The sequence below is a fragment of the Podarcis cretensis genome (assembly GCF_951804945.1).
Source record: "Podarcis cretensis genome assembly, chromosome: 4".
Lineage (NCBI taxonomy): Eukaryota > Metazoa > Chordata > Lepidosauria > Squamata > Lacertidae > Podarcis > Podarcis cretensis.
The window spans coordinates 23,991,177-24,014,833 of NC_137173.1; the positions used below are offsets into that span (position 1 = coordinate 23,991,177).

At 41.6% G+C, this 23,657-nt stretch overlaps 1 protein-coding gene across 2 annotated transcripts in view; it reads left to right on the forward strand.

Annotated features, from left to right (window-relative positions):
- The window catches only part of RNF17 (ring finger protein 17), a 45,705-nt gene extending 22,101 nt beyond the window's left edge, over positions 1-23,604 (forward strand). For both annotated transcript variants that reach the window (XM_079973308.1, XM_079973309.1), the window contains 18 exons: positions 511-631; positions 1,119-1,343; positions 3,184-3,334; positions 3,661-3,779; positions 4,180-4,270; positions 5,880-5,989; positions 6,650-6,954; positions 8,402-8,565; positions 11,864-11,983; positions 13,175-13,255; positions 14,649-14,777; positions 15,319-15,375; positions 15,847-15,963; positions 16,322-16,466; positions 19,582-19,717; positions 19,906-20,092; positions 21,844-21,942; positions 23,436-23,604. In XM_079973308.1, the coding sequence (XP_079829434.1) occupies positions 511-631; positions 1,119-1,343; positions 3,184-3,334; positions 3,661-3,779; positions 4,180-4,270; positions 5,880-5,989; positions 6,650-6,954; positions 8,402-8,565; positions 11,864-11,983; positions 13,175-13,255; positions 14,649-14,777; positions 15,319-15,375; positions 15,847-15,963; positions 16,322-16,466; positions 19,582-19,717; positions 19,906-20,092; positions 21,844-21,936 (2,351 nt within the window). In that variant the 3' untranslated portion in view covers positions 21,937-21,942; positions 23,436-23,604. The remainder of the gene's footprint in view (positions 1-510; positions 632-1,118; positions 1,344-3,183; positions 3,335-3,660; positions 3,780-4,179; positions 4,271-5,879; positions 5,990-6,649; positions 6,955-8,401; positions 8,566-11,863; positions 11,984-13,174; positions 13,256-14,648; positions 14,778-15,318; positions 15,376-15,846; positions 15,964-16,321; positions 16,467-19,581; positions 19,718-19,905; positions 20,093-21,843; positions 21,943-23,435) is intronic.
- The last annotated feature ends 53 nt before the right edge of the window (positions 23,605-23,657 follow it).

Genomic DNA, 23,657 nt, shown 5'->3' on the forward strand with positions numbered 1-23,657 from the left:
TGGGAGGAGGGGCAAGTATTTGGAATTCAGCCATAAAACATGCTGGCTAACTCTTAAGTCACAGTATCTGATTAACCTACATCACACGACCATTTTGGTGACAAATGAGATAAAATTATTTGTAAGAATATGGAGCTTTGGAAATATCAGACTTTCAGAACACTTGTTAAAAAAAATCGAGTTTTTTAATGCAGAGACTTAAATTATCTGTCACAGAAATACACAGGCACTACATTTTATTAAGTAATCGTCTTGAAGGAGCCTTCTGGTCTTAATAATTGGTTTTCTTTGTTCCTCACCTTTCTACGTAACTTTTTAAGGTAGCTTACAAAATGCAAAAGCAATTAAAAACCACAGTAGGTAAAATCAATAAAATCCCCAACATAATGAAGTAAAATAAAATGGTTCGCAACTATGACCTTCATCATGCTGCCTCCTTTCCCCAACACCCGTAGCTAATTTTTTTTTCCTTTGACATTTTGAACTTAAACCTCTTTCAACTGCATCTAGAAAAATCTGAAGACAATATTCTGTCTGTTGAGCTCTATGAAAGTGTATGTGTGCCACCAAAGGCATCTTGGAGTGTTAACAGCCTCTTGGTTAAAGAAGGTCTGGCATCTTATATATTAAGGTGAGTGTGCTGCTTCATTAACTTCAACATGCTCATAATATTTTTGCAACTTCTGAATTCGAGCAGCCTAATATTTCTCAGTGAAGTGTATGTAATGTCATCTCAGGTAGTGCTTAAATGGCTTGGCTTAGCGTTGTGTACAAACCTAGACTCACGATTTTGTCTCACTCCAAACAAACTGAATACTAAGCCAAGAAACAAACCTTGGTTCACAGCTCATGGTTCATTTTGGAGCAAGACAAATCACACCACAACCCCAAGTTTGTGCATAGCAAGGGTAGTGTGACATTGTGGGGGTTCCCCCCCCCCCCCCGGTAAACCATCACTCTTGCTTGTTTACACTTAGCCATGGTTTGGCTTAATGTTAACATGCCAACCAGGTCTTTGTTTAAAACTTGCTGGTCATGTTTTGTGGAGGGCATTTCTGCTTCTATTTGTCTGATACTGGCAGATGAAACAAAAAACTAAATAAAACCAAATTCTACAGTGACACCAAAATGATTACCGAATCACATCATGAAGTTTGGGATCCTACTCCAGAAGAACTATTCAAAGCTCATGGAGATAATTTACAGCCTGGGAATGAAGAGTCGATACAGTTTGAAGGTACAAACTTAGATTGCAGCAAAGAACTGCAAGTGCGAATTAGTCACGTTGTGTCCCCAAGCAAGTTCTATGTGCATTTGATGTCATCAGAACAGATTCTGAAAAGGTAAGTTCCTTTTCCCACTTGACCTGGGTCAGAGCACTTTATGCTTTTTGGTTCTTTTCGTTTTTGACAATTGTTGTTGCTTAACTCTACATGTTCCAGAGTTCCTGCAGGATGATGAAAATAGCCATTAAACTAAGAAAGGAGTCTTTGCTGCCAGTGTGCCATGTTTTTTCCGTAAAATACCCCCTGAGGACCACAGAATTTCGTGTCATTCCCAGGATTGCTGGATTTGTGATTAAAGTGTACTAGTGGCAAGACACCCAGCATGTTGGCCACTTCCGATTGTGGGTGGCTGGCACGCCAATGTTTGAAAGTTAAAGACAGAAAAATATTTTACATAGATGGATGGATTAATAGATAGAATAGATAGACATACACATGCATGGGGACAGGAAAGACTTGGTCTTATCCTCATGCAGAACTGGGATGGACCAGATTTTTATGGTCCTTTCATCCCTTTACCTGACATAAACGTTGGAAGAAAGTAACCAACTCTTTCTGGCCTGCTCCTGCCTACTCTGCGAAGGGAACATTCAAGCTAAGCGCTCCGTGTTCTGTTTGGACAACGTGCTCATGATGATGGTGGGAGTTCAGCTATAAGCATACTAGGAGCAAATTAATTATCTGGAAGAAAGGATGCAGGGAATGCAGCCCTGGTTATGGTGTATGAACTTAGTGGTTTTTTGTACCATTGGCCACAGTGTCCTGGAGAACCTCTGGTGGTTTAGGGCTGGAGGCATGGCTTTGTAGTGGATTCCACTCTACCTGCTGGGGGTGCTTTCTGAGAACAGTAATGGGTTGTTGTTTTTTTGCTCAGCCATGTGGAAACTGACCTGCAGGATTCTGTATGGTTTGATCCCAACTCCCATGGTATTTAACATCTGTATGAAGCTGCTGACAAAAATGAGTTGGAGTAAAGTATCATCAAATACGCAGACGACATGAAAATTCCCCTTCTTCCATCTGACTTGGAAGAGGCAGTATGGGCTGGTTGTGGGTCGGTTGAAACCATACAAAACAAAGTTGTTGTGGGTTCTTGGATACTGGATTTGAAGAGGTACCTTGTTCTAGATGAGGTTGGATTCCTTGAAAAAGTAGGTGCGTAGCTTGAGTTGCTCCTAGAGGCTATATTGCCACTAGAAGCCTGGGTGGGTTCTGTAGCTAGGGATGCCTATTCTCTGCTTGAGCTGGTTCATTGGCTATAGGCTTTCCCAAACAGAGAGAGTCTAGCTGCAGTTAGGCACTTTATATGAACTAGAGTGGACAATAGAGTGGATGTGTTGTTACGTGGTGCTGCCTTTGAAAAAGGTTCAGATGTTGCGAAATGCACCATTGGTTAATGGGCACCACTGTCTGGTTTCATATAACAGAGTCTAAAAGAATTGCATTGATTGCCAATTATTAGGTGCTTATGATGACATATAAAGAAAGCCCTGATCAACTGGGGTTTAAATATTTGAAAGAACGTTTTGAGATGAGTCCCTTCTTGTGCTACTGCTGCTGATTAAGGTCCATGGGGTGGAATGACATCCCATGTACAGTTTTATTGATGCTTTATCTATGATTTCATGTTTTATGTGTTCCCCTTTAGAAATATTGCTAATTATTTTGTGTTAATGTCATATTTGTTAAAGTCCTTGGAACTAAATGGTGAAGCGCGGGTTCTAAACACACAACTGTGCATTATTTTCAAGACTAGAAAATAATGTACAGTTGTAATCTTAACAGTTAAATAAATTATTGACCCTACTGTATCTTTAACCTTTAGAAAAGTATGTTTCTTTCAGAACAATACTGGCAATGTAGATTTGATTGTCTGTTTGGCTACTTATAATATTAGTTTACAGGAAAAGATGGCAGCCACTTACTTGGAATCAGAAAGAGAAACAGTTGAATGGAAAATTGATATGAATTGTGCTGCTTATGTACATGATCTGAATCAGTGGCAAAGAGGCCAAATCCGCAGGATTGTTTCAGAAAGTAAACTTGAGGTAAATAAAATCACTGCTTTATGTAGATAAGTATCACTGTGTTCATTATGACTAGGAAGCACTCATTTAGTGATTTAATACGTGGAATTTAATGCATTCTTTATCCTAGATAAAAACTTAACTTATTAATCAGTTAAACAGGCTAAATGATGTATTACTTCTTTTGAAAATGAATGAAAGATTTTTGCAGTATCATCATGAGGTTTGTACTCTGTAGCCGGCTAAGAGAAGTTTCCTAACAAAGCCAGCCAGAGTTTTGTAGGTCCGTGATAAGTCTAATTTGGGCTATTGAAGAACTGTATTTTTCTTACACCTGTCTTTTACAGGTGTTCCTCATTGACTTTGGCATAACTAAAACTATAGATACTGTCTCCCTAAGAGAACTTGAGCAGAATCTGAAGATGCACAAGCCTCTTGCAATAGAGTGCTCACTAACAGACATAAGGTAAAGTGTCCGTTTCATTCAGTTCCGGAACATGCTTTCTCCCATTCTGCAAGTGTTGCAGCGGTGTTGGGATGTGAACTTGGGCCTGAAGCAGGGTGCCCAAACCTGTATCTGCTATACCATGTGTTCACATACCATGTAGAAACACTAGGAGTGGCCATTTCCAGTGCTCCTTGGGCAGCATTTGTATTTGTCAACAAGACTTTCTCTATATTTTTAAAATAAGGAATGAGACTCACTGGGCAATTGAAAAATATAATACTTAATCGAACTGATGCTGTTACAGATGTTCTGCCTGCCAGAAGATCTGTGTCCTCTCCAGCAATTGTATGAACAATAGGGGAGAGGGTATCATTTGAGATGAAATGATTTTTATTCCTCCCTATGCATCTTGTTTTAGACCAGCTGGTGGGACTGAGCAGTGGACAGGAACTGCCTGCGATGTTCTTGCACGTTACTTAACTGGAGCTGTGGTAAACCTAATAATACAGGTTAGTAGTGGTATAGGCCTAACTTTAATAGAGAGCTTTGTAGTAGTAAATGTCTGATTTACCAGTGCAAGTTTTTTGGGGGGAGAATTGTAACCTCTTTGTACAACTGAAACGTGGAGTAAGTAGTTGGCTAAGATACTGGAACGTGTCCCTCTATTACTTCGGGCCCCCAAGATTCTGTCTGGATGAAGACTTAGAATATGCCTTAGCTCACACAACCTTGAACACTTCTCTCTAGGGAGGAAGTGACAAAATGTATGTGTGGTTCTGCTTTGTTAGAACTAGAATTGGCCAGTATTTTTACTAGCTTCTCCCTGTAGTGAAAAGAGCACAATCTGGCTGCTGTGATAGAATCCAGTTGGTTAAGTAATGACGATGAATCAGGTAGTTGGCTAAGAACACTTCAGCCAACATCATAGTCTCCTTTGGAAACCATTGAGTTTAGTGAAAACTTGCCAGCTTATGTTGAGGGAGCGGGCAGATCATTTTAAGGACATGTTGGCTTGACAGCAAGCCCTTCCTGGCATAAAATTTTTGGCATTTAATTTGTGATTTCAACCAGCCAGCCACCAAGCGTGTAAAGTTGAAACTGTGCAAGTAAAATCCACCTAAGTTATGAGCCTGCTCTACAAGCAAATACTTTGGTTGGCATCCATCTGTTTCAAGAGGCAATGGAGGAGTGTGCCTTTGGGGGTGAAGTAACACTGTTGGGAGGTTGCAGTTGATATTCTGCATCCCAGAACCCTTCATTTGGTGTTGGTCACTCCCTCCTGCAAGAAAGGTTATGGCTGTGTCCAAATATTCAAGATAGCTATCTGGTTTATCTGCAAACAGGGTGACATCTAGGCCAGTGTTCAATATCTAGCAAAGAGTATCGTGCAGAGATGTTAACAACATTCTCTCCAGTTGTTCTGTATGATGTATGTTAATGTCCTAGCTGTAAAAACATCTGGGAATACAAATTATTGTCTTAAGTCTGGATGGAAGGACTTGGCTTTCTAATTGCCTATCCCATCAGTTAGAATATGGAGGGTTCCCAAATTCTGTCACTCGCTCAGGATAGTTTAAATCAGGCCTGGTGGTGAAGGGAACACATTTTAAATAAACAGAAGATGCCTCAGTTCTAAACATTTCTCACTAATCTTCACCCAATTGGTCTTTTAAGGTCTAAAATTTGATCTTGTTTTGTGTTTTTATCTTACATTTTTATGCTGTGAAATACCCTGCAATTTACAGATGAAGGGCAGTATACTAATTTAATAATAATAGTCTGCCCAATTCCTTTCCCATTTATTCCTCAATCTGGTAATCCAGTACTTCTTCTGTCCAATCATAAATACATATTTTTGGAAAGTTAGCCATACTCTTCTCACAGAAGCTTGTGCCTGTTTACAATTTCATTTACTAATATATAGAAGTTGTGAACTCAGCACAAATATCTAGGATTTGTTGCATTTCCTGACATATGTCCGTAAACTAGCAGTTCGCTGTGTATTAATTTGATGGTTTGGCCAGTTGTTGCACACTGAAGAACCTTGTTTCACTTTATAGTAGTAATACAAAACGAACAGTAGCTGCCTTTTCTTACAAGAAGTATGTTTTATCCCAGGAAAGTAACACGTCACCTTTACCTGTGAAAGTTTTTAGCAAAGATGGAGGGCTATATACTGACATTTCGGAATACATGATTAAAGAAGGTTTGGCATTTAGAACAAGAAGGTATGCATTTTTCAGAATATTTATGCTCTCTTGGGTGCTGGATGTCTCCAAGTGAGTTTTGCACTCCCTATCGCTTGAAGGCAGGAAATAGTGTGACTTCAAAGGAAGTATTTAGCACTTCCTTCCTATTGAAGCCTAAGTTCATTTCCTTCCTTTGTTCAGAGAAACATTGTAATAACTGAGATGCTTTATATCAAAAAGCTTTGAACATTTGAAATGAACTATATAAATGTGAAGTATTATTATTTTTTACTTGAAGCAAGTTTAATGTTACTAATTCCTAAGAAAGCCAACAGCTGCTAGCACCTCAGACAACCAGACTCTGTTTAGTTTATCAATAGTATTGAGGACTAATTAGCACTAGAACTCTTTAAGAAAGGTATTAGAGGGTATTTTTCACCAAGTGTCATCTAGCTCTTTGGAAAAGCCAGATGGAGATAATTTCTTCATGATGTTGGGTGAATGATAGGCAGGTGGTCTTACCCACCTGTCAAAGTTGCCCCATGAGTAGGTAAGTTCAGGATCAGGTCCCCTTAGTAACTTTCCTAAGCTGCAGAATTCGAGAAAAGAATTGGCCTGAAAAAGTGTTTGGGCTAGAAATAAAATTAAAGCTTGAATGTGATTTGATTCCTTTACTTGCTGACATATTTTCTGTTGAAGCTCCCTTCGAGCACCTAGTACAGCATCCCTTGAGAAGCTACCTGACACACCCTTCCAGCAAGAGAATGTAGACGTAAGCCAATTGCTTGCAGACACAGAATGTACACCAACCTCTTCCAAACCAGAGAAAGACGTTGATCCTTCGATCACAGATCACAAAGAGCAAGAATTGAAGGTCTCTTTGACTTGCCCTGTAACGGTTGAAACCTACAAACCACCAGCTGTCCCTAACTCACTTGTCTTCAGTGCTGTAGTCAGCTGCGTTTCAGACACGGGAACTATTTATGTGATTCCAAAGTCACAAGGTAAAAGGGGAAATGTTGTATACAGCAGTGATGATATGCAATTGCAGCATTAGTACACGATTTTCTTAACACTTGATTGTTACTGATATGTATCACTAAAATACAACACAAACCTTGCAAAACAACATAAACTGAGCTGTGTGCCACAGCTCAACAGCCTAGCAGGAAAAGCAGCCAGAGTTGGATGCAGAGAAAGGAAACAAACTTTGAGACCAGAAACCAGAGTCCCTCCAAAAGGAGACATTGTTCGCTGGTCGCCAAAGCGTTTTTTCTCAGTACTTACATATATAACAAATTGGAACCGTGTTGCTGAGAACTTATCTGTGTGTATTTCTCCCCCAGCTTTTCTACTTTGTTAATTTTTCAGCCAGAGCCAGTTGCCAGACCCTAGCACACAAACTATTAATTGAGCAGCCACTCAGATCCTTGAGTAAGCCATGATTTCAAGTCTGGCAGCCACTAGGAAATTGAGTATCAAATCTTTTATATGACACTATTCATTCTAAAGAGAGAGCAGCGGAATAGGATCAAGTACTACAAATTGCTGGAAAAAGGAAGTCTGCACTATTGCCTAGACCAGTTTTCCCCAAACTTGGGTCTCTAGCTGTTTTTGAACTACAATTGCCATCATCCCTGACCTACTGGTCCTACTAGCTAGGAATGATTTTTCCCAAGTATGGGAAACTGGCCTATGCCTTCCATAAATGAAAGAGGGTGCCTTTAACTGCACCTGCTCCAGCAATAGTTGTGACAAATTTGGATTTGTATAATTGAATGTCACAGGAGTCCATTGCTAGCCATGTGTTAGCTGTAAATTGGCTTCTCTAATTTCTGTTACAATCCCTATCATAGTACTTTGCACAAACGGTCAGTTAGTTAACAGACAGTCCTATTTTGTACAAAATAATAATTATTATTATATCCCACCCATCTGGCTGGGCCTCCCTAGCCACTCTGGGCAGCTTCCAACAGGATATTAAAAACACAATAAAAGATCAAACATTAAAAACTTCCCTATGCATGCAGTATGCAAATGAGTACCTGCTTTTTTTAATAATAAAAAAACACAATGCCAGTATAGCATGAAGTAATTTGTATTTAGAGGTAGCATTTTTACAGTAGCAGAGGCAGGTCTATTCCATGGAGAGTAGAAACAGTGGAGAAAGAGGCCCTCCCAAAAAATCCTCCCCTGGGAGAAGGATTGCCTCTTTCTTGACTGTTTCTACTTTCTCTGAACTAGACCAGCCTCTCCTAAAGTGTAAATAATGCTGCCACTCATACCTCAAGGAAATTTAGCATTTTATTCAAATACATTTTATGTTCCAACTCTTAAATTATTCCGTTAAGCCATTATAATGATATTCCACTATACGAATATATGGAGCTTGGTTGAAAATGATCATATAAATAGCTTTAACAAAGCTCCCTTCTTGGCATTTTTCTCCAGAGCAGCAGCTAAATACTCTGATGAGCGATATACAGAAGAACTTCAAATGTCTAGGTCTTTTGGAACCCTACAGTTGGAAAAAGGGAGAAGCTTGTGTTGTAAGAGCAGCAGATACATTGTGGTATCGAGGGGAAGTTTTGGAAGTTGGCTGTGGCATTACCAAGGTAAGACTGGTGTGACAATAATTGCATTCCCTTGATGGGGAAGAACCAAAGCTCAGTAGCTGAGTATCTGCTTGGCATGCAGAAGGACCCTAGCTCATTCCTAGCATCTCCAGGGAGCTCTGGGACTCTCTCCTGCCCGAAGCAGGAGTTGGTGTTGACAGTACTAAGCTAGATGGATCAGTGGTCTGGTTTGGGATAAGGCATATTCATGTGTTCCTATCATGGCCTCTTAGTATGAGTTTTGATTAGAAGTAAGGTATGTTTGCTACCACCTCGCCACATTACGTATCAAGCAAGTGTCATTAGGGGTGGTCATTATTCTGTGTCAAAACTTTTCCTTAAGCCCAGGAGGAGTAAAGAACGTGGTAGAACATTGTGTCTGTAAAGCTCTGAGCGTTGTATAACAAGTGATTGAGAAATTCTGTAGATGAAACAAAGGAAGATAACTGGGAGATCGGACTTCCGGGTTGGCGCCATCGCCGAATGGCGGACTCCCTCCGAGCTCCGGAGGGAGCCTGCTCGGCAGGGGCTGGGTTCTACCGCGCCGGCGACGCGGGGACCCTCAAAAACCATGGGCGCTGAAACCCATGGGCATGGTGACTCGGCGGGCACCGTTTGCGTCCCCCCCGACCCGCAAAGGAGCCTTTTTAAAGGCTGCGGAGCGGGTGACGGGGGGGTGGTGCTGTGAGTCCTCCGCTTCCCCTGCCGAGCGAAGCCGCATGCCATTCGACGGAGAGTGCTGACTTCTTCCATTGAAAATTTGGACTTTAAAAGAATAACCCGTGAGTAATTGGAACTTGGATTAAAAAATTGGAAAAATTCTTTTTAAATTCGGAGTGAGCGGGGGAGGTGCAAAAAGGAAGTCAGCCTCCCCCCTGTTGTAGAGGAGCTAAAGCAAAGGATTTGACAACTAAGATCGAGTGCAACTTTTTTTTGATAAAATTATTAACTTCGCAATGGAAAATTATAAGACTGGGCTGGAGGAGAAAAGTGGAATGTGAATTAAAAGGCAACCCCCCCCCCCGGAAACCCCGGGAGCGATCCGTAAGAGCGCCGGGAGAGGAGAAATAGAGGTTTTGACAGCTGTCAAAGGAGCTGTCAAAGCGGAAGAACAAAAAGAGAACTTTGTTACGAGGACTTTGCTGGTCACATTTGTTACAAATTGGATATAAATTGTTTAAAACAAGGAATAATAAGTTACTTTGACTGTTGGGTGTGATCGGGAAGGAAACTGAGTTACTATAATCCCTCTAGAGGAGCTGTGGGACACTACAAGTATTGTTGGCATCGAATTTGAATAGGACTTTTTATCTCCTGGGAAACTGCAGAAATGGAACACTATTTTGTCTACAGAGGTCTACACACTAAAGGAGACAATAGATTTATCTATTGAAGAATGGAAGGGACTTGACGTAATGTTTTGTTCCTGAATAACAAAGCCTCTGCAGAGGAATTAGAAGCTTTTTGGAATTAGAACATTTGTGCAGGAGAGCAGGGGAAAAAAAAAAAGAGGAGGAGGAGGAGAGAGAACAACAAGAATAACAAGAACTGGACAAAGTTGGAAGATAGACTCCTTCCAAGATTGGACATGTGAAATCAAAGATGACCAAAAGACGGCAAAGACTAATAAAAAGACGGCAAAGCGGACTGGTGAAGGACTGTGGTTTAGATGTGGGAGCTCCAGGATGACAGTAGATATTGACGGACATTGGGAACGCAACCGGGAAAGGGGGGAGGGAAATTTGGAATCCAAAGGGTGTTAAATTACATTTTATTCCTTTTTCTATTTTTCTGTTTATTTTAATCTGTATTGCATATTAAAGAGGGGAACTCGTGGAAGGGAACAGGTCGATTTTAGGGGATGGGAAAATATTTTTTAAATTGGGTCAATGATAAATAATTTTAAAATTTGGGGTAAGAATTTGTTGAATCTATTTGAAAGAATTGGAATACAAGAGGGGGGGGGGAGTCCTGGAAGGATGCTAATGAAAATTAGGTTTTAAATTTGGATGTTTTTCTTTTTCTGTTATGTTTGAAAATCTTTAATAAATATTATTTAAAAAAAAAAAGATAACTGGGAGATCAGGAGATAACACTTGAGTACAGGCAAGCCCCCATTTACACAGGGTTGTGTTCCAAGGCAGCGCACGTTTAAGTATACCTGAAGGAGCGTCTCCACCCCCATCGTTCTGCCTGGACGCTGAGGTCCAGCGCCGAGGGCCTTCTGGCGGTTCCCTCATTGCGAGAAGCAAAGCTACAGGGAACCAGGCAGAGGGCCTTCTCGGTAGTGGTGCCCGCCCTGTGGAACGCCCTCCCACCAGATGTCAAAGCGATAAATAACTACCTGACATTCAGAAGACATCTTAAGGCAGCCCTGTTCAGGGAAGTTTTTAATCTGTGACATTTTAGTGTATTTTTGGCTTCTGTGGAAGCTGCCCAGAGTGGCTGGGGAAACCCAGCCAGATGGGCGGGGTACACATATTACTACTACTACTACTACTACTATTAGTGAAATTGTGTATATTTGAAACACCATTGAAAAAGCCTGCAAACGCCCTGCCCCTTTTTGTGACTTTTGGGTCACTTCCAAGATGGGCACGATTGCACATACATTAGTTGCACACGAATATGGGGGGTGGTTGGACAGTGTTCTCGAAGCTCCCAGCATGAGTGACCAAACTGCAAGAGGCAGTGGAAGACAGGCGTTCCTGGCGTGCTCTGGTTCATGGGGTCACGAAGAGTCGGACACGACTAAAGGACTAAACAACAATATGGGGGGAGAAGGTTTTGCCTGTAATTCTTGCATGTGTCCTGATAAATTTGCGTGTTATTAAATAGCTTCGCTAAACTACCACAGTTCATGATTTTGTAATCGAGGTACTTATTTCCTTTAAAGCAGAGGTTCCCAAACTGCGTGAGCTGCAGCATGTTTGTGAAAAATTCAAATTGTAATACAATAAAATATAATATAATAAAAGAAGCAAGAAAAATGCAATCAAGACTCATCCAGCATAGTGCATTGCAATCGCTACAACAGGCAGAAAAATAATTAAGCAGCCCAGCAGTTTTCAAGTAGTCCATGGTGCTGGGGTGGATAGGTAGACATGACAACCTTAAAGAGACTCAATAGCTCCTCTTCCCCAACAGTTAGGTCATTCCTACTTCCCAAAACTACCTCTAGAGTAAAAAAGCGAAGGATGGGTCTGTTGTGCCTGGCTGGCATGCATTTAAAAACAGAATAGAATCGCATCATGAAAGCTTGGGAATTAATCTACTGATTTTGTTGCTTTTTGTGTAGGTGCAGTACTTGGACTATGGCTATATTGAGAAGATTCCTCAATGTCATCTCTATCCAACTGTTTTGTATGCAGACATACCACCATTTTCCATACCATGTCAGCTCTATAAAACTATACCAGTAAGTAGAGGCTGCAAGCCCCTGGTCTTGTGAACAGGGAGCAAAGAAACAATTACATATGCTACGCTTGTGCCTTCATAAGTTCCAGAACGCTTCTGGATTTTCTGCAAATGGAAAAACTGCTCAAGAGAAAACTCTTAAAAGATTGTGCTAAAAGGGTGGCAGACTATTCCACATAGCAATATATTAAAGTTGACGTATCGCTTTCCTGTCTTAGTCTAAACAATGGCATCATGCTGTAGCATGGATGTAATAGTCACTGGACAACGTCCCAGGCTGTATCAACATAAAGGGAAGTGTTGGGAAGTTTTTAATGTTTAATGCTGTATTGTGTTTTTAATATTCAGTTGGGAGCCTCCCAGAGTGGGAAACCCAGCCAGATGGGCTGGGTATAAATAAATAAAAATTACCGTATTTTTCGCTCTATAAGATGCACCAAACCACAAGACACACCTAGTTTTTGGAGGAGGAAAACAAGAAAAAAAATATTCTGAATCTCAGAAGCCAGAACAGCAAGAGGGATCGCTGCGCAGTGAAAGCAGCAATCCCTCTTGCTGTTCTGGCTTCTGGGATAGCTGTGCAGCCTGCATTCGCTCCATAAGAATCACACACATTTCCCCTTACTTTTTAGGAGGGAAAAAGTGAGTCTTATAGAGCAAAAAATACGGTATTATTATTACTACTACTACTGCTACTACTATTACTACTATTACTATTACTACTATTAAAGTTGGGCTTCGTGTAATGACTGAAGTGCCATTCACTAGCCTGCGGAGACACTAGCCTGAGGAGAATAGATAAACAGGAGCAACTATGAACATAACTGAACCAAGGCAGGAAACCAGCAAGAGCATAATGGGAGCCCAGCCCGTCTCCATAGTGTTTGTTCCTGCCTTGGTCAGAAGGTGGAGCAATAACCCAACATACCATTCCTGTTAGCACAAAGGAAACTGAAGTCTTGTCTGCCATATACTTCCTATATAAACCTCAGGGCTTAAATTATATAGAACATGGGAGGTGCTTTGCACAAGACATTTTGGCATGTGAAGCAGAAACTGACGTTCGGTTAAAACAAACTTAATTTTTTTCCTTATGATGCTGAAACCATTCTAATCTCCAAGATAGGGCCAGTCCTGAGTGCTTTTGCATAATTACTGATGTGCTGGTGATTTTTCTACATTGGTTATCCAGGTTGGAACTGTTTGGCAGCAGGATGCAGTTGAACTTCTTCAAGAACTACTTACGAAAAGGCTTGTTGAAATAAATATTATGGTGAGCATAAAAACAAATTGTGTAAGTCCTGCTTCTCTTGCAGTCAGTAATTCCCCCACCCCCAACAACAACAACAAAAATCGTTTCTGCCAGTGGATTTTGTCGGATCATTCCCTTAGACTTCCAAGAGTAAGCTGCACATATTTTGGATTTACCGTATTTTTCACCCTATAGGACGCACTTTTTCCCCCTCCAAAAATGAAGGGGAAATGTGTGTGCGTCCTATGGGGTGAATACAGGCTTTCGCTGAAGCCTGGAGAACGAGAGGAGTCGGTGTGCACCAACCCCTCTCGCTCTCCAGGCTTCAGGAAGCTCTGCACAACCCTCGGGAGCTGCCTGCGCTCCAGGGCTTCCCGGAGAGCTGCCTGCATTCCGAAGCCTGGGGCGCGCTGAAGAGGCTCCCTAGGGAACCAATTCCCTGTTTATTTATTACTCCTCCCCCACACCTGCATAAAGCTGTGGTCCACAGGCTTACCTGGATGTGGGAAGGGCTCTGGCAGGGTCTCAGCTCCTGTCAACCTAGCAATTCAAAAGCACACCAGTGTAAGTAGATAAAGTGGTACCACTGCGCCGGGAAGGTAAACGGCGTGTCCGTGCGCTCTGGCTTCCGTCACAGTGTTCCGTTGCGTCAGAAGCGGTTTAGTCATGCTGGCCACATGACCCAGAAAGCTGTCTGTGGGCAAACACTGGCTCCCTCGGCTGAAAGCGAGATGAGTGCTGCACCCCATAGCCGCCTTTGACTGGACTTAACCGTCCGGGGTCCTTTACCTTTTACCCAGAGCCCTCCCTCCCAAAGCTGAACAAGCACTTAGTAGGCTTTGGAAAAGAGGTGCGGGGACTCTAGGACCCTGCTGGCACTCTTGCACTGCCTTCCCAAAGCTGGACAAGAAGCATTGGGGGGGTCCAAAGGTTCCTGGCTTACCTTGGAACTGAACCCTTGCATAAGATGCAAGCTTACTGTATTGAAATGTGAATATTAATATGCTTTGAATCAAACTGCTGGGTTACTAATTACAAAATTAGGGGATGGTGTAAGACACAGAGCTACAGAACAAGCCATGTTATTATCAAGAGTGATATCAGACAAATAACAGAACCATAAAATGTTAGAAACAAATATGAAAAACATTAGGAGGAAATACTCAGGAGTAAGAAACATGCCACTTAGTTAGCAATGGAATTGTACTGTGCCCGATGCTTTGCTTTTTCTATGCTTCCACTTGAGCACTGATACATAGAATCAAGAACCACAAACCTGTGGTGGTTGTTCTTGGTGTATCTGTTCTCCAGGGTTCTGTGAGTAGCTTTGTTCTGTTCAGCCATAGGCCCACTTTTTGAGGTTAAAACAGTAGCAGAAATGATAATGCAGTAATCTTTTGCCTGGCTTTAACAGGAACACTCAGACAACCCATGGGATAAAGTATCTGTTAAACTCTGTTTCTCTGGAATGTCGCTCTCATCTTTCATGGCGTACCATAAACATTGCATTAGTGAAGATGATGTCGGTCACATGCCAAAACTGGTAACCTTTTCTTTCAGCTCTTAAGATTTATATAAAGCTTAACATGTGTATGTTAGTTAGTGTGGCTATTTTTCCTGCATTACAGTTCTTCCACATCATATCCAGTGTTTTCAGTTGGTAGTTAATACTGTTGCAATGGCTGGCAAATCAAACAATGTAATTCCTTATTATATCCAAAAGCAATTTGCTACCAAATGCAAGATGTATGTAAAAAGGTAACAAGCTCAAAATTAAGGGTAGTACCTCGGGTGGGGGACACGTGTTCCTGGGGGTAGTTTGTCCACATTTGGTCCCCACCCTGCAGTTATAATAAGGTGTTAATGGTTTTGTTTAAGGGCCTGTATTGTAGCTGCACAAGTGCATTATGCACCAGATTAGCCCTGATTTTTGGCATGAATTTTATTTTTTCCCAGAGTGCTAGATGGCAATCCAAGAGATTGAAAATGTTTTGAGACAAACCACTGCTGCAGGCATTAGCTTGCAAGTCAGTTAATATACTTTTAGAAATTAAAACAACTTCTTACCTTCTCATATGTTCTAGGATATAACCTATTGCAGTGAAGATCATTTGGAGCAAAACTGTGAAATCAGTCATGAGGTAAACGTTAAAATATGTCAATGAATTTCTTGGTTTTCAAGCTTGATAATGTTTTGAAGCCAGTTTGGTATCTACCAACTTTTGTGACTCCAGCCCAGCCACTAACATCCATTATAGTTTGTTTTGAGTGGATCAAGTCTGTAGGGTTTTTGCGGTGGGGGAGACATTGGATCAGTTCTGATGCCTTCCCTGAAAGTGGGTTTTGGGATAGGGTGTACATTGGTGATTAGCCAAAAATCGGTCATATTTAATGAAATGCATCATACTGCATTTTAAAACAGTGCAGACAACCTCTATTCCTTGCTCCCCCAATAGCACACCAATCTGAATAGTGAGTCTTGTACAGAATAGTCTCCATGACATCACTGGCACCAACTTTATTCATGTGCACCCAAGTTGCATTCCAGCTCATATTGCTGCTGCTTGCATCTCTAGGCACATAAAGATTTCCTGCTTCCTCCTTTTTCCTAGGAGTTACTGATGTCTGAAGTAGATACTCCCCTACTGCCACCCTATACCTCGCCATCGCTGCCTGTTCTTGGAGAACTTTTTCCAATTAAAGTAACACATGTTGTGTCACCTAATGAGGTATCGTGGTGAAGTAAATATTTTTGCTGTTATCAGGTCTGTTGTAATTGCATCCTTTCACAGCAGCTCATCCTGTGTTTTCGAACTTGAACTTGTGAGAATTAGGATCCTTCATAAATAGTCACATCCATTGTTTGAGATGTATAACGATAGCTTTCGAAGCATGAGGTAAGACTGCCTAAGAAGCTGTCTATGGTTTATGGGCACTTGCCATGGGCAATTGCTAGTATTTCTAGTATTGATCCCATTCAGATAGTCAAAATTGGGAGACTGGTCCATCCTGTATGTTGGACGATGCTCTCACTTCAAGATCTTTGATATATATATTTGATATATGACACCAATTACTGTGCCCTAGGTGTACATTACCATTGATCAGCGAGACAGTCCCAACCATGAAGATGATACAGAAGTCAGTGGGGACGTTGAAACTCTAGACCAAGCCTTGAGACGGTGTAATCAGAACTTGGAGTCCATCCCTTTCCTAACTGATTTTCGGAAAGGTATACAGTCATACCTCGGGTTACAGATGCTTCAGGTTGAGTTTTTTCGGGTTACAGGCCGGTTTCGGCGGTCGCGCATGCGCAGAAGTGCCAAATCCACAACCCATGCATACGCAGACGCTTCTGTGGGTTGCGGACATGCATCCCACACAGATCACGTTCACAACCCAAGTGTCCACTGTATTATTTCTTGGTAATTTGCATTTATACATTCTGTAATTAAAGGTGAAAAGTTACTTAACTACTTTAGAACAAAACTTCCCTACAGTCTGCTTGCATTCAGAATCAAATAAGGGAAAACAGACTTATTTATTAAATTTGTACACCGCCCTATACCCATAGATCTCAGGGCGGTTCACAGCATACAAACTCCTGAAAGCTGTTCATTTATGCTTGTTGCTATAAAAAAACTATGCAATGAATTCTCTGAGTTTCTGCTGAACTTCACATTACACTGATGCTAGTACAGTGGTACCTCGGGTTACATACGCTTCAGGTTACAGACGCTTCAGGTTACAGACACCCGCTAACCCAGAAATAGTACCTCAGGTTAAGAACTTTGCTTCAGGATGATGCTTCAGGAGGCCCCATTAGCTAAAGTGGTGCTTCAGGTTAAGAACAGACCTCCGGAACGAATTAAGTACTTAACCCGAGGTACCACTGTACCATGAGGTTGCAATAATTTAGCTGAAGCATCACTAATCATGAAAGTAATATATGTGTAATATTCGATTTTATTGCATTAGCCATGTGGCCATAGCATAATATACATAGAAATAACAACATGGAATAGGGGTGGGGAGATAAAAGTGGATGTCATCCTGGGCAAATACTTTGAAAAAATGGGGATAACAAAAGTAACGGGGGATTTAAAACATCGAGTGACTGAGAATACAAAAACAGATTCGATTGTGCGGCGTATCGATTACATCTGTGGTATTAAAGAAGAAGTTGGTGCCGCTTTCCTCTTCATCACACTAAGCAGGAAATTAGCTGTCATCTCGGTAATCCAACAGTCAGAATCCTGCAGAAGAAGGGACACTATCCAAGGCTGGATTGGGAGATGAAGCTTGTTCACGAGAGGAGTTAGAAACCGAGATCTTTCTTCTGTCCAGTTGGGACAGAAGAGCATTACATGTTCCATAGTCTCCAGAGCAGTGTCATTGCAGGTGCATGTTCTATTTGTGATGGAAACTCTGGAGTAACGACCCGACAGAACCGCTGTAGGAAAACAGTTAAGACGGGCACAGGTAAAGGCCCTTCGCTTAGCCTCCGAAGGAATTGTGAAACAGTATAGAGGGATCCCTTCAGGGGGTGGAATAGCTAGGGCTAAGCCTGAACACGGCCCTCTTGCATGGGAAGCTGTGTTAGAGAAGTCAAGTTGCTGTAGCTTCTTTTTGATTAGAGGTAGGGCCGCCGGGCTAATATACTCTAAGTTAAAAACAGTTTTGCGGTTCAAATTGAGAAGAGAGCGGAATTTGAGATTAATTGTAGTTTTCCAAGGAGAATTATGAATATCTCTTAAGATCAGATTGGAGAAACCACCTCTCATTCGAGCATCCGATGCTAGTAGGTTGGAGCTATAGGAAATGGCTCGACTCCATGCTCGTTTTACAATTGAGGGCTGGGCGAACTCAAGTCGTAGGGCTGCACCTGATACACATCTCGGGACACCGGAAAGAGATCTCAGAAACATGTGAAGTGGGCGATCCAAGTTACCTGATATTGCTGTAGTCCATACTTCGCAGCCATATAATAATTTAGGGACAACTTTGGCATTAAATATTTGAATTGCTGCTGGAAGGTGTTTGCCGCCCTTCTGATGATAAAATCGGACAATGGCATTAGAGGTCGTGGTTGCAGCAAGAGAGGCAGATTGTAGATGGGTGGTCCAGGAGAGATTGTAAGTAAATATTAAGCCTAGATATTTAAAGGCTTTTACCTTTTCTAAGTAGCCACCTGTGATCTTAAGCGGCTCCAGCTTGAGTTTACGGGAACGAGTGAAGTGGAGGACTTTCGATTTTTTATAATTAATATTAAGAGCTTCCGCCTTACAATAGGCGATAAATGCATTAACTGCATTTGCTAGGTCCGCAGCTGTTCTGGATAAGATGACGGCATCATCTGCATAGAAAAGGGAAGCAACGGGGTGGCCTGCTAGGTGAGGAGGATACTTAGTTGCTAGCTTCAAAGGGGAAAGAGCATCATGAAGATAAAGATTAAACAATAAAGGGGCCAAGAGACAACCTTGTCGGACGCCCCTGGCCGTTGGAAATGGAGTGGTAAGGGAGCCGTTGGGATCAATTCGAACGCGAGCTGTGGTGTTTGAATAAAGGGAAATAATTAGGGAGAGGAGGTGCGGATCAATTCCCAGATGGGCAAGTTTGGACCATAATCATGAAAGTATCTCATGATAAATACTGGGCTCCATTAAACTATAGAAAGTATTTATTAAAATATAGTAGGGCGTTTTGATGTGTGTTATTCTGTTCTTCGGGTGTTGGAAGTCTCTCAAGTGGGTTTAGCTGTCATTCCACTTCTTGCAGGACATTAAAAAAAAACAGATCGTGATAACTGGGAAAGGAGGTGACAGCTGTGGAGTGTTTCTGGCACACAGTAGCCATCTGCAAAACTTTATCTACAGTTTCTACTATTATGAGATGTGATAGCTAGGGAGCCATCCAATGAAGCTGAATGTTGGAAGATCAGTAGGACATAGAACGCAAGCCTAAATCAATTCCTTTGGATAATTGTATTTAATGCCTTCCCAGTTTTGCTTAGCTAAAGGTGATCCACGATGCAATATATAGGAGGGGGTACCCTTTTTTCAGCTGGAGGACTTCACTCACCCATGATCAACCCTCTGCATATCAAAGTGGGCACGATCAAAAACCCTTTTTAAAAAAAGAATTGGTACACATTTGGGGGCACAGAACCTTTTGGTATCACAGTAGAGAACTTATGAGAGCAGTCAGTTTAGAAAACCTCTGCAAATTAACTTTATTTTTAAAAAGCAATGGGGGTGCATAAAACTTGGGAGCCAGATCCAGATTGCAGGTTAGTCAGATTGCAGCATTGGGTGCTGAAATTTAAACGGCTTTTCTCCCTTCGTTAGACATGCCTTGCCTTGCAAAGTACAGTGATGGCTTCTGGTATCGGGCAAAGCTCATCTCAATTCATGAATGCAATCCTCTTTTGATTATGGTGGAATTTGTTGACTATGGATCCAGCGAAACAGTGCCCACAAGCAGGTAAATCTATACATTGCTCATGTATTAGTGCAAATTGCTATTCAAGACAGGTGAAACTATGATCGGAAATTGGTCTGTACTGAATATACATATTAACATCCTTTTACCACCACTTTGCAGCAGCTAACAAATTGCTTGCAGCCTGTCATCTTGAATAGTGTTATTCACTGACTTTAATTTTGCCTCAGGTTACGTCAGCTTCCTCCTGAGTTCATGCAGTATCCTGCTCAAGCGTTCAAAGTTCTGCTGGCTGGATTTAAACCAGCTTTGTGTGAGTCACACACAAAAATTCCGTATTGTTCCGAATGGAGCATGGAAGCATTGTGGACCATGATAGACTGCTTCCAAGGGAAAAATCTCTATGCTTCTTCACTGGTAAAGTCCTCCCTTATTTTATCCCAGCCAACTCTTCCCATCCACAGACTTAACTGTAAATTCCCTTTCCCACTTTCAGTATTCAGGTGGAATTTAAAAGGTCACTGTTCACCCGGACATCTAATGGCTGAAATGTATTGTTCCTGGCAACCTTGAAATTACTTAGCGATCAGGATATTTGATCTTTTAAAATGTTTTTAAAAGAAAACAGGATTATTTTGCTGTTTCATTGTTTATTACCCTGGGATCCTTTGGGTGGGATAGGACTGCAATAAATAAATACAAGTAACTTGCAACTTACACATATTTAACTTGTACACATTCAGCTTTACGTTCTTGATTTAAAAAAAATTAAAAGGGGGAGGGTGTCTGGGGGGAAAAGAACAGCACTCCCACCCACCATTGAACCCATTGTGTTTCGAACTATACAAAAGATTGTGGCTTTACACACTATCCCTGGAATGCAACCCCCATGTAAGTTGAGGGTCCCCTGTACACAAATTACCGTATTTTTCGCACCATAGGGCGCACCGGACCATAGGGCGCACATAGTTTTGGGAGACGGAAAACAAGAAAAAATTATTCTGAACCCCAGAAGCCAGAACAGCAAGAGGGATACCGTGTGGCTGTTCTAGCTTCTGGGGTAACTGCACCAAGCCTCTTCAGGGCAGCGGGATGAAGGCTCCCCCTGCCCAAAGAGGTTGCGCAGGGCTAAAGCAGAAGCCAGGACAGACGCGTTGCTCAAGGGGCGCTGTGCCTTCTCTCTCTCTGCGCAGTGCCCCTCCTTCACAGGAGAGGTGCTGCGCAGAGAGGGAGAAGGGGTAGCGCCCTTCAGGGAAGCTGGAGAAGGAACAGAAGGAGACCCTTCTGTTCCTCCTCCGCTTCCAGGACAGGCGTGTCGGGGCGAAGCCAAGGAGCCTGCATTCGCTCCATAGGACGCACACACATTTCCCCTTCATTTTTGGAGGGGGAAAAGTGCGTCCTATAGAGCGAAAAATACGGTAAGTTCCAAGGCCAATTTGAACCAGCACTTCAATTCTTGCTATCTCATTCATATGATTTCCTCTGAATGATTTTTAGAGGACTTGGGGGGGGGCAAGCTTTAGCCCAGTCCTTTTTTTTCATTCATAAGGCTTATTATTCTGCAACTTGCTGTCCACACCACTGGATGTATCTCAGCTGTGCTTTCCTGTACCCTCCTCAATCATTCCTCCCCCCATCCTCCACTACCTTTTCCCATTCTGGAGAGGTATTTGTTATCTATGTACCTTTCAAAAAAAAAAAAAAAAACTGCAGGCACTGCACTAAGCATAAAAGTTGACAACTTTATCCAGCCAGCCAGTTTATGTTTAACATTGGACAAAATGAAGATTTGTTCCTGGGGGGGGGGGTTATACCAATTTCTACTGGTTACTTTTTAAATTAAATACCATAGTCTGTGCAAGAGTGATAAATGTTGCCTGTAAAGCATCATTTCCATATTTGGGGCTTTTTGTGAGGCGGGGGGTGTCAGTATTCTCTCAGAACACTCCTTAGTGAAAGCCTACAATTCTGTCTTGGATTAGTTTCATCAGACTCACTCCAGCTGTGTGCCCCCCCTCTATAATTGAGTTTTGCTTAGGAAGCAGACAGGATTTGGATAGCCATGAACAGAAGTTTAGAACTCTCCTCATTGTATAGTTTTGGAAACTCTAATACGTACTGATTCTCAAATGTTGCCTGTTGATGTTGGCCGTATATCTTACTTGCAGACGCACTCACCAGAGCATACCGTGTTTGTATATGAAGATGGGCACCTAGTTCACATGAAACTAGTAGAAATGGGATTTGCTGAATTAATTTAGTGACTGGTAAGCACACTCAATTTTATCTATAAAAAGCTTTTTTGTACTACTCTTCAACTTTAAAGGGTCACAAGGGAGCTTGCAGATCAGTAGAGACACAAAGACTGCCCTTGTCCTCAAGGTTACAGTCTAAAAGATGCAAGGAAAAAGGAAAAATGAGGGAAGGGAAAGGCTGGCACTTTTAGTAACGTTGCAGTTCTTACAATAACTGTCCGGGATGGAAATAATCCATGTAGCTTGGTGGAATGGCCTACTATTAGTTGTCAAATGCGAAGAACCAGAGATGAATAAAACTACTTCTAGAGAAATATCTGAGTTCCTACCCTTCACCAGAAGGTCTTGGGGTAGGCATGTAAAGGCACCACTGAGTTAAAACATTGAAAACACTGCCACTCACAATCCCCAAACAGGAATTGCATAGACATATTTGTATTTTATCAGTTTTAAGACGGTTCATTTTGTAGTCTCAATAAGAAAATAAAGGCTTTAAAAAATGAAAAAGATTGTATCGAGAGGGCATTTTTAAAAACATAGTAAGAGTCCTATTGAATCAGGACCCTCTCATCCAACACTCGGTTCTCACTGTGGACAGCCAGATTCTGAATGTAAGTGTGCTCTCTCCCCACCTGCAAATACCAGCAACTGGCATTTAGGGAAATACGTTCTGAAATAATTTGGGAAATAGTTGCAGATGCTGCTTAGAAGCAGGCAAACTGTAATGAAAAACGGACAACTTCAACAGATGTCCAGATTTTAAAATTATATACCTGCATTAGTAACTAAACCAATAGAATTTTTGCATGCCAATTTGTCATAGAACAGAGAGTAAGTATAACTAGCATTTTAAATAAACAGAAGTTACCAACATTTTTGGAGCAAAAGACGAATTTTGAGAGTGCTCAAGGTGCCAGCCGCACAGTGGCTACTATGGGGTGTATGGCTTAACAAAATGAGAGTTTGACCATGGTGAAGTTTTTCCTATAATTGTATTTCTGTACAAAGGTTAATGTGTTAAATTTCTGCTTAGAAAATAAAAGGAGGGAAAGTGCATTAAAGGGGCTGAGAAAACAAGCTCTTTAGGAACTCAAGCAATTCATCAGTCACAGCTCTGACTTAACTTACTGGTGAAAAACAGACGAACAGCAAGACTTGCTCATTTCATGGAAATTGCTTAGACAGGTGCTTGCAGATTTTGCTTCATATTTTGCTTAAGAGGGATAGACACTCTTAAAATAAAAGCTTGGAGTCTGGGCCCCTGCTAGGAATAGGAGGAAAGAGATTTGAAAGTCTAAAAATGCAGCCAGGGAAAGGTTACCTCAAAATAAATGTGACCCTCAGCCTCATCTCCAGTCAGAATTAATGCAGCACAGCATGCAGCAAGGGGTGATACTAGTTGCCCACCTTGGCTTTTTGCTATGGGAGAGCATGTAACATTTTAATACTACAACATCAAGGCAAGGGTTGTAGGCTTTGATTTTTTTTGTTTTTTTGTTTTTCAGATGCAGATCATTAGATGAAAACAATACCAGAATAAAGAGATTTCATTTGGATTTGTTACTGTTTGTTCCCTGATAAGTGCAGTTAACTTTTTTGTTGCAAGTTGTTGAAGTACTCGCTTTGTGCAAGTACTAAAGGATGTTCATTAAAAATTGTTCTTGAAGCAGAAAACATCTTGCTTGTGTTGGTTTATTAAGTTAAATAAATGTAAGATGTGGGCTTAC